This window comes from Crassostrea angulata, chromosome 4 (assembly GCF_025612915.1).
Source record: "Crassostrea angulata isolate pt1a10 chromosome 4, ASM2561291v2, whole genome shotgun sequence".
NCBI classification, from domain to species: Eukaryota; Metazoa; Mollusca; class Bivalvia; order Ostreida; family Ostreidae; genus Magallana; species Magallana angulata.
The window spans coordinates 25,559,350-25,571,403 of NC_069114.1; the positions used below are offsets into that span (position 1 = coordinate 25,559,350).

At 34.7% G+C, this 12,054-nt stretch overlaps 1 protein-coding gene across 6 annotated transcripts in view; it reads right to left on the minus strand.

Annotated features, from left to right (window-relative positions):
* Positions 1 to 12,054, minus strand: part of LOC128179624 (1-phosphatidylinositol 4,5-bisphosphate phosphodiesterase epsilon-1-like) — a 117,184-nt gene that overhangs the window by 17,070 nt on the left and 88,060 nt on the right. For all 6 annotated transcript variants that reach the window (XM_052847119.1, XM_052847122.1, XM_052847120.1 and 3 more), the window contains one exon: positions 9,461 to 9,598. In XM_052847119.1, the coding sequence (XP_052703079.1) occupies positions 9,461 to 9,598 (138 nt within the window). The remainder of the gene's footprint in view (positions 1 to 9,460; positions 9,599 to 12,054) is intronic.

Genomic DNA, 12,054 nt, shown 5'->3' on the forward strand with positions numbered 1-12,054 from the left:
ATACAATATAATATTATACAATATTGTATCATAATTTACAATACTATACATAACAATATCATGATACAATATCATATAAAATATCAAAAAAAATTGATACAATATCATATCTTATCATATAACTTTTTATAAAATAACATAAGATATCATATTGTATCATATCAAACAATATTGTTTCATATCATACAATACTATATCATTGGAATCATGTTATATCATTTATCAACAAACACATCTATCTATCGAGCTGGTTTAAGTGAGGTAGGAGATTTCTTTAGCATCCTTGATAATGGAGATCAGGCTCTGCATCTGAAGCAACCTCTGCATTTAATTTATAATAAAGTTAAATCAACTATGCAAGCTATCATCTATAAAACATGTGACCTGTTCCAAAAAACTAAACCTCATCCAGCATCCGAAACCTATCCGAAACCTATGGCTCAGATTCAGCATTCAAGCCCATCAGGTGCATTGGTATCATAAGACGCATCATCCATGCAAGTTTGGTGAAGTTTGGACCAGTTATAACTAAGATATCATCATCAGAGGGCACTAGCAATTAAAACCTTAACTTCCTCCAGCATCCGCAACCTATGGCTCTGATTCAGCATCGTGCATCTGTATCATAAGACACACCATCCATTAAAGTTTGGTGAAGTTAGGACCTGTAATAACTAAGATTTATTTTTTAGCATCCTTGATAATCGAGATCAAGCTCTGCATCTGAAGCTACCTCTGCGATTCATTCATATTACAGTTAAATCAACTATGCAAGTTTGAAATAGTACTATCATCTATTAAACATGTGACCTGTTCCTAAAAACTTAACTTTATCCAGCATCCGAAACCAGACTCAGCATTCAAGCCTGTCAGGTGCATCAGTATCATAAGACACACCATCCATGGAAGTCTGGTGAAGTAAGGACAAGATATCATCATCAGAGGGCACCTGTTTCAAAAACTTTATTTAACCAGCTCTTAAAACCTTAACCTCCTCCAGCATCCGAAACCTATTGCTCAGATTCAGCATTCAGGCTTGTCAGGTGCATCAGTATCATAAGACGCACCATCCATACAAGTTTGGTGAAGTTAGGACCAGTAGTAACTAAGATATAATCATCAGAGGGCACCTGCAACAAAAACTTTAACCTGCTCCAAAAACCTTAACCTCCTCCAGCATCCGAAACCTATAGCTCAGATTCAGCACTCAAGCCTGTCTGGTGCATCAGTATCATAAGGCACACCATCCATGCAAGTTTGGTGAAGTACGGACCAGCAGTAACTAAGATATTGCTATCAAAGGGCACCTGCAACAAAAACTTTAACCTGGTCCAACAATCTTAACCTCCTCCAGCATCTGAAATTTAGGACCCAGATTCAGCATCCAAGTCTTTCAAGTCCATAAGTAGGTCCAGATGCATCATCCATGCAAGTTTGGTGAAGATAGGACAAATAATAGCTTAGATACAGGACCTGCAACAAAAACTTTAACCAGGTCCGGACGCCGACTGTAAAACTAAGCTGTTGTGAATGACAGTTGGTTTACGGTAGTCAAATTATTATCTCTCTATAAAAATTATGATAGCAAATTTTTTATTGAAGAATGAAATGTGAGAATTTTTTATACATATATATATAAACTATAATAAAAATGATAGTTAAGTGATAGATCTTTCAAATACTGCTTATAATCTTGTACATGCATTATGCAGCGGTCTGTATATTCATAATGAATACTAAATTAAATATGATCATATTTCATAGACTTACCATTTCATCTAAAGAAGTAAAACAATTGTTACATCAACTATACACCAACATTCCATTGGGGAACAAAAAATTTTCCCCACAAAATTACGTCTCTAAAATCGCAAATCAAATATGCAATTTGCAACATCCATGAAGAGCCACAGACGAAGAAGCAGCAGAAGCAACAATCCTATTGTTTGAACAGGTTGTCGACTAGCGACGGGTCATAAGACGGCGGCACCAGCGCTGGCACAACGCGTCCTCATCAGAAATCCATTTGTTTTTATGAATCAGAACTAAGTTTTGTCCCCTCCACTTTCCTGCGACTAATGCCCCATAATTCCCTGATAATTAAATTGGCAGCTAGGGAGGGAGATTGTCAGAAGTAGTGAATTCAATACCGCCGACTTCTCCCATCTTCCCTGCTTTGAGTTTCGATCCCCGGACATGTCAATATATGATTCACTTTCACGTCCCAAATCTGCATTTACTCAGGCCATTGGCATTATTGCTTATCCGTATTAGGTCCTTTAAGTGCGTGAAAACATTCTCCTTTTCCCTAGACCCCTTAATTTCTTAATGAATTAACCTGTCAATTAATTCACTAAGAAAATATTCATAATCTAAATATTACTGACGTAGATGATTATAATGACACAACTATACATGAAATCATCAAGATCTAATCATTTCCACAAAGTGATGTTTCACTGACAAATAGATAGTTAAATCCACACATCTGCTTTGTGATCATTAATCTCGATCATCAGGCAGTACGTGCTCTTAATTCGCATTTTTCAGCTGTTGCAGTATCGTTGCATCAAGTTCCTGATTAGCGTAATTTGCACAACCGTAGCTACTATTAAGAGCAAAGCAAACAATATTTTGCAGCGAATCATGACTTGATCTGTTACACCGGCCTGACGATTATTGGCTATATTTAAAAGCTACTTCCTTCATCACACCTTTCAAAACTTCCTTGCTTCAAAACTATGCATTTAAAACTAACGACCACCAAAAAAAAAAAAAAAACCTGAACAAAATGTAAGTGCATATTGGTTAAAATTGCCATTTACTTAGGGTATTCTATGAGATGGAGATAAATTTCTTTAGAATCCATGGAAAAGTAAGGATGCATTTTGTTTTGGTTCAAGAAATACAGAATAGGAATTTTATTGCTGTACTAACACATGAATTTTATGAACAGAAATAATTTGCATGACCAGTTAACTGGTCTCACAAATTCTAGATCTAATCTGTGAGTGCTGCATGGTAAAGCATATACAACAAGAGGCCCATGGGCCACATCGCTCACCTGAGGAACAATAGGTATGATAAAGTCAGCTTAATGGAGTCATAATACAAACAATCTGGACAATGTACAATAATACATGTAGATCCTGTATAAATAAAATCCATTTTTCCCCCTTGGAACTCGGATAGCCCTGATTGCTGCCAATATTTACAAGAGCAGACTTTAATCACCACTCCTGCACATATATAGGGACTCAAAGTTACGCAGGCAGGGATGACCGCACACCTACGCAACTGACAGGTACCAACGTTAACGCAAGCAGAGATAACGCAAGCAGGGATGACCGCACACTTGCTCTAGAAAGACCAGATCAACAGAAGGGATGACCATACACTAGTGCTCCGCCGCAACCACCACCCAGACAAGCAGGTATGACCGCACACTTGTATTAATGCGATACAGGGCAGGAAGGACCGCACACTCTGTATCGTAGTTTAGAAAAACACAAAGATTAGATAGAGCAGGGATGCCCACACTCTCAGTCTCTCCATACCTGTTCAAGTTTAACCCCAAACAGTCGCTCGTCGCAATGCAATATACACTGTCCCTATATATGTGCCGGCCTAAAATAATTCATAGTATCTAAAAATTGGAAATCAAAAATAAACAAACTAATCCGGCCTAACCCAAAACTACTTATGCAGAACAACTTATATACATTGAATATTTATTATTGTATAAAAATAATCATCACAATAATTGGTTAACAGTGGATGCATTAATGAAAATAATCAAGAAGCAATAAATCAAGGGCAATAACTCAAAACAGTAATACAAAAAGATTCTAATGAAAAAATAGCTGCCTGCTTCAATTTTATAGTCATATCACATGTTGAGTATTGCAGTTCTCAAAAAGATCCTTTACAATTGTTTATATATGGGATATTTAGCTACATCAAACTCTGAACCTTCTTGTGAGGCCGAAGAATTGTCCTGGAGCCAAAGTCTTAACAATTATAAAGAATCATCTTGCTGATTAGTTTCTGAGAAGAAGATTTTTAAAGATTTACTCTATATATATTCCTATGTAAAACTTTAACACCCCCCCCCCCCCCTATGTGGCCTCACCCTACCCCCAAGGGTCATGATTTTCACAACTTTGAATCTACACTACCTGAGGATACTTCCCACAAGTTTCAGCTTTCCTGGCTGTTTAGTTTCTGAGAAGAAGATTTTTAAATATTTACTCTATATATTCCTATGTAAAACTTCGACCCCCCCCCCATTGTGGCCCCACCCTACCCCCAGGGATCATGATTTTCACAACTTTGAATCTACACTACCTGAGGATGCTTCCACACAAGTTTCAGCTTTCCTGGCTGATTAGTTTCTGAGAAGAAGATTTTTAAAGATTTACTCTAAATATTCCTATGTAAAACTTCGACCCCCCCCCCATTGTGCCCCACCCTACCCCCGGGGGTCATGATTTTCACAACTTTGAATCTACACTACCTGAGGATGCTTCCACACAAGTTTCAGCTTTCCTGGCTGTTTAGTTTCTGAGAAGAAGATTTTTAAAGATTTACTCTATATATTCCTATGTAAAACTTCGACCCCCCATTGTGGCCCCACCCTACCCCCGGGGGTCATGAATTTCACAACTTTGAATCTACACTACCTGAGGATGCTTCCACACAAGTTTCAGCTTTCCTGGCTTTCTGGTTCTTGAGAAGAAGATTTTTGAAAATTTCTCGAAATTTTTCATTAATTTCTAATTATCTCCCCTTGAAAACGGGTGTGGCCCTTAATTTTCACAACTTTGAATCCCCTTTGCCTAAGGATGATTTGTGCCAAGTTTGGTTGAAATTGGCCAAGTAGTTCTTGAGAAGATGTTGAAAATGTGAAAAGTTTACGGACAGACGGACGGACAGACGGACAGACGGACAGACGGACGACAGACAAAATGTGATCAGAATAGCTCACTTGAGCTTTCAGCTCAGGTGAGCTAATAAAACTGTTATATGTTGAGTATGCAAATAATATAATATTTGATATAGTGGACCATTTGAAACTTATATATGTAAATAAATTTAATAAATTGGTGCTGCAAATACTTGAAACTTGTTGCAGTTGATGCATCCAGCAATTGTTTCTGACAATCTTTACATAATGCAAGCATTAAAGTTCATGACACCAATGAATCCCTAATATATATTGCCAATTCGAAAGCATTTTTACCAGAGCATTTGAATCTCAATTCTTGTTTCAAATTATTCAACACTGTAATACTATAATTAGTGAATTTTAAAGAAATCTGAAGATATTTAGTATAATATATACCAACAGTCATTGCATAAGATTAAAAGGCAAAGAGGAGATTTGAAGAAAGTTCATTCTACACTTCCAGACTGAAAGGTCAAACTCAAAAACATTGACTTGAATGATTTTGCCACTGAGTCAAATTTATTGAAGTTTTTTCTTATGGAAAACTGTACATAAATAGGCAGCAACACTTTTTTGACATATTTAAATGACTAAATATAAAGTATATGACAATTATATGAAATATTTTAGTAAAACAAACAATTCCTGATTTGTGATGAGTTACTTAACCTTTCTGAGGAACAAGCAACTTTAATCATTGACATATTTGTCTGCTCACAGAATTTGAATGTTTTTGATATCATTCAAAGCAGTGGGGTTTATAGAAATCATTATTTCATCCTTCAATATCATCCAAATTAGTTTGAAACAACCTGATCATTCTAACAAGCATATTGATTACAATTTTTTATTAATAAGATAAATAAAGATCTCTGTGAAAATGCACAGATCAAAATTAAGATGATCAAACTCAAACAAAAATTTCCTATTTTGATTCTGTGTGACAGTGCTAAAACTTAATATTTGACCTATTTGCATAACTAATATAGTCGCAAAGAAAAATTATTAGTGACACACTTCATTTTCTATTTTCAAGTAGGGCCTTAATAAGATCAATATACAATTTTTCCTTTTTTTGGGAAAAGGGGGGGGGGGGGGGGGGGGAAGGGGGAAAGGGGGGGTATGTAAATGGAATTGAATCACATTTGGCTCAAGACCAGTGAGAAAATTTTGCACAAAATCTATCGTCAAAATAACACAGTATCCAAAAGAACCTGACAGAACTATTGTTCCTACAGAGAAAATTTTGATAAATGCGCTTGTTGCAGGCGAACCTCTTTGCACGGCCAGTATTGCAGTAATCGTAATAACCCGTTTGCGGAAAATCTCATTATCGGAGAAAATATTGTTCCAAGCTGTCACTTGGTATTTGTCTCAAGCCCTGCGAGAGAGGGGGAGAGCCATGAACCAACTGGGGACCAGTTTAATCAATCTGTTTTGGAATAAATCATCTACAGAACTAAGGGGGGCTCTTAGAACCTTGTTTGGGGAAAGCCAATAATTAAACTCTTGTCTTGGATAAATCTGACAGATTTCGTGTACAGCGAGTGCTGTTGTAAAATAAACACAAAAGTTTCTCCAGCCAATTCTAGTCCGTAAATCAATTATATAAGGCCCTACACTAGCCACTAATGGAGAAAGCCCGAGACCTCATCGACTTAGAGGGGGAGAAATAATGCATCAAATCTCTAATACAACCAAGTTTGGTTTTTACTTGATTTTTTGGGACATTACAATTACGGAATCAGTTACTTAAGGGAGATTAATACCTCAACATAGCCCTTGAATTCCATCTTTTTTCTTTTTTTTTTATTTCTATCTGATTCAATCCATTCATTGGGGGGAAATCATATCTTATCCTTTTACTTTATTGTTTCATTGAAAATTGCACTGCACTACTGATATCTAGCTAGCTGTAGTCCAAACCCATAAACATGTCAGAGTGGGAAAATTATTAGATAACAATTGCTGTATATCTCAAAACTGCGTCTTTCTCCTCAACCTTAATTGATCTACCTCAGGTCAACTTTTCTGGAAACTTCGTCAACTGTATTACATGTGATTGTATTTGTCAAGATTATGACTACAACTTTCATAAATTGAAAAATTAATACTTTTTGGACTCATAAATTAGTCAAATAATATTTATTTTAGCTCAGAAATTAAATTAAATGCAATTCATATCCATAAAATACATATGAATCAAACGGGATTCATAAAAACTACCGGTATTCTTAATCTTATAAGCCTATAATCTAATGAATTCACATAATCAATAAACTGCGCGCTGGCGAGTATTATGCTCCCAACATTGGTATTAGATAACACGTGCAGTTTAAATAAATAAATTATAAATCCAAATGTGATGAACAATTATTCTATCATGCATCTAGATCTAACTGTTTTCATTAACTTGCAAATACATATATTAATTTTTTGTATTTTATTTTCATCACTTTTTTTTGTGTGGGGGGGAGAGAGAGAGATAATGTAAGCAAATATACCTAAGTATTGTATGCCTAAGCAAATTGCAACAACAATCTAATTTGATCTGAAGATCAAAGACATTTATAAACAGGTAGAAATGAATTCCTGCAATCGTGCAGCATTAGGTATATTGTAAGAATCACAAAAAAAAACACCAAATAAATGACATTCCCAAAAATTACATTTGTGATCCTGAAAAAAATATCCATCATTGATTGCTACACAGATGTTAGCTGCGGAGAAAAAACTGCTGCAATATCATTGGTTGATTGTGTGTTTACTTAGCAATTAATACGCGTCGCAACATTACTGTCTCAACTTTGATGTATTGCGCAAATACATTTACATACACAATAAAAACCTGTTTGATTTCAAAATTGTTACACATAATATTTTGTATCATTTATTTAGGTAAGGCACTAAGATAAGATAAAAACGCTACTTTATATCCTGACCATCTTTCTAAAACTCCATTCATTATGAAAATCATTAACAAGAAAATGCAAAAAAACTAAAACATAAAATTGCTTTTGATCTGACCAAAAAAAAAAAAGAAGAAAATAGGAAAAAGATAAAAAGTTTATAAAAATGCATTGCCAATTAACTCACCAAAAAGGCAAACTGAAATGCGGGCTTCCTGCTACAGAAATGGCTTGTTAGTGGACAAAACATGACCCGGAATTCCAAAGAAACATGTCCAGCAGACGACAAAGTAAATGATGATGCCCCAACAAAGAACCACCAACACCACACTAAGCATCACTGAGCACAGACACCTTCCTCCTTTCATGGGTCAGATCAAACTGCAGCAATATTCCAAAATACCATATATATCCACCTTTTATGCAATCAAAATTTGGACTTAAAAAAAATCTTCTTTAGCGGTAATGGAACTTATCCGACGAAAGGAGAAATTTTTTTGAAAGTTCTCGCCAAATATATAGGTTGAATTTTATTCCCATTGACCAATCGTTTAATTGCTAGCTAGGTTTCCAGTCACTCTCTCTGACATCGTGATGGAAAAATTGAGAACAACATTTCAATGCGATCGAGACAGAAACCATACAGAAGATCCCAACATTATATGCAAACTCTGCAGACATTATTACCAGTTCAAATCCCCTTCATTGGGTTTCTCTAACCTTTACAACATGACAATCATTCATAACAAAAAGAAACCAGATTCTACCCTTTATTATTCCGTCAGAAATTATTTTTAGAAGCTTTCAATAAACTTCTTTCTCAGAACAAGAAGTCTGCATTATCATAAATCTTTAGTAATCTTCCGTAATTAAATTTTAAAGATTTATATATTTCACTTTGCTGCTTTTTGAAGGGATTCGGCAAATCTATAATTATGCAAAGATCATAGTGAACAAGCTTTGATGCTTCAGTGTTGGCCTTCATTTTAGTGCAATTTTGTTCTACAACACAATCTGAAATCACACAGACTGTTTTCCAATTTGATTGGAGCAGAACTAAATATAAATACAGTAAGACATGGTTTTAGCAAACACGCTTATACTGAATTGACGCTTACAGTAATGTGATTTTTATTCCTCATGACTTTAATACATGATGTAAAACTGACGGATACAACGAATAACGCTTATAACAAAACAAAATCGCCCATCCCTGGCACTACTTTATAAACGTGATTATGTTAATTGAAAACACAATTTTGAAATTACAATAGTGGAAATCTTCACATTGCAGATATAGGAAAAAAATGAAAATAGTGGATGATAGGTCTTGCTCTAGTCAATCTAACAAAAATTCCTAACACTCAAACATTTCTACTCAGTTGATTGATACTGTAAGCATAAAACTTAATTAACACATAGGGGTAATCTTCACTAAACATTAATTGAAGAAGGAAATATTTCCAAATACATGTATACTAACTAGTAAACCAGATTCAATTGATTGACAACACGCAAGGTTCCATCATTTTCAGCAAAGAGTTAAGAAATCTTTACATTAATACCTGTTAATTTTGGACATTTAAATCTCCCCCTTACTCACCTTGTATGAACTGATGCTTGCGGATGATTTCTTGGGTTTGGTGGAAGAGAAGAAGCTTGGTGTTCGTTTGATGGATGATGGGATTTCCTGGCTGCCCACTAACTGTGGTCCTCCCTGCCACCGCCTGCCACCAAAAATCTGCGATGAAAATTTTAGAAAATCCCCTACAGATATTTCAAAGGATTTTTTAAAAAGTAGCCATTAAACTTCATTTGTACTTCTTTGAATCATTTTCCCCCTGCAATAAAATCAATCAAGAGCTTCAATCATATGTTGTCAAAGGATGAATGAAATACGAGCTAGGGAATGCTGCAATATCCCTTGGTCCTTGAGTAGCAACATGTGATCAATATGCCTGCCCAATTAATATGGATGCTGTCCAATCTTAGACACTGTGACATTTCCTTAATCAAATAAATACTTTATAATTTTCAAAATTCTAAATCACTTTCAAAAATTTCATTTTTTTTACCATGATTACCATTTTTCTCGTTTTTTTACATGACCATTTCTGATCTTTGACTATACAGATAGAAACAAAGTTCTGAAAGGGGAGGGGGGGGGGGGAGGGGGTGGGGGTTGTGTTCCATCCAAATGTAAAAGACATATATACTTGGACAGATATACTTAAACAAAAATCAAATTAAATTTTTATTAAACAGAGGAAGTCTATATTCTAATAAACCAAATTTTCCAAGAATCGAAAGAGTGAATGGTCCTTTTTTTAAAAGACTGACACAGTTAAGTCACCCAAAAATAGAATGACCCAAGACAAAGGAAAATTACAAAATTGAATATTACATTTAAAAAAAACAACAACATTTCCTCATTTATGTATCTTAAGTCGCAGAATTCCTAATGCGGTCAGGGCATTCACAATTTCCCTTCCGAGCTGCCAAAGAGAGGCCTTAGTTATGTCGTTAACTGTCGTAGCATGTCATTTTTGATGAATTAGAAGAGTCAGGCAGGCTTCTTTGGCACGGGTTTATGTCAAATCTATAAAATTACCATGCCGACTGTAAATTTATTCATAATGCAACCCAAAGACATAACACCTCAGCTGAGTTTCAGGGCACAATGTGCTAGAAGACATTACCGTTATTAATGAGAGTTCGACAAAAACGACACATAAACGGGGCAGGGAGATGCCGATAATCCTTTGTAAGGGAACTCATCCCACACCATTCGAGTCGTTAATACCCAATCATTGCAATTCTTTTCACAGGTTTGAAACATTAACCACACTGGCATTTCTTCTTCACTTTTTTTAAACTTCCCATAAACAATGTAATTTTGGTAAACATAATTGCGTGGGAGGGGAAATATTTTGGTTAAGTTTTACTTAAATCAAGTTAATCTTCGCAATCTGTAATTTTCATCAGGATCGATGCAAATATAGTTTTGAAAAATGTAACTGAAATACATGTAAATTATCAGGGAGACATTTTTGAGTTCTTATTTCTTCAATAAGCCTAGATTATGTCAACACAATGTTGCATATAGACTGTCGAATTTTACTCCATTAAAATATCCACATTCATTGTAAGCCACTTCTTCACATACAATATTATCTGGGTATTTTTTGCATGTTAAAAAAGTTACTAAAAAATCCAGGGGGCATTTCCATCACATACCACTATCAATGTCTATAGACATATCTATTCTACAGAAAACAAATAACTGAAGAATTATACACTAAATGCAGATTTGAAACATAAAGAATTTCCCTATTTAATCATTAATGGAGTCCCAGCAGTATCTTTACATAGGAATCCAATGGGAGCTCTTGAAGCAGCACAGCTTATAAATTATTTCATAGCTAAAATTAGTTTTTTCTATGCATACCTTTCCATTGTACATGTCCTGAGAAAATAATTTAGTTTTTATTATGTTTTAAAAAAAAAATGAAAAGCTCAAATATAGAGATGCACAAAATTGATACATGTACATCAAAATATATTTACATTTTCCAGTGTCTTTGCCTGTGATAACACTACATATCGATTTTGTACTATATAACCCATAATACAAATGACGCCAAATTGAGGTGCCAGCGGGGTTTGCTTTTTTATATTTAAATATTTAGTTGAACGATGGTTTAAAATTATATAAATATAAGTAATAAGGAATCATTCTTTGAATATTATGAGGTGATAATTTCGGTCGGGCGTGATCAAATCTATCATAAAGCCCTTCAGGCTTTATTGGATTTGATCACGCCCCGACCAAAATTATCACCTCATAACACTCAAAGAATGATTCCTTATTCCTTATATAATGATTGAATTGACATACTGTTAAATAAATTAATCATCACAGCTTTTGGATTTTAAAAAACCCAGCTTTGATATTATTTGAAGGATGTCAAAAACTGAAACAAACAAGACTCTTCAGATCCATTGGATAATAATTGTAACAGATGTGATTGAACATTGTTTATTGTGTTTTTAAAAAAACAGATGACTTGTTATAAAATCAATATTGTTTTTACTTCTCTGGTATCCAATGCCATATTTTTTACAATTACCCATTATTCTTTGGCTCAAATTTATTGATATTTATATTTTTTATACACATAAATAAAATTATCAAAT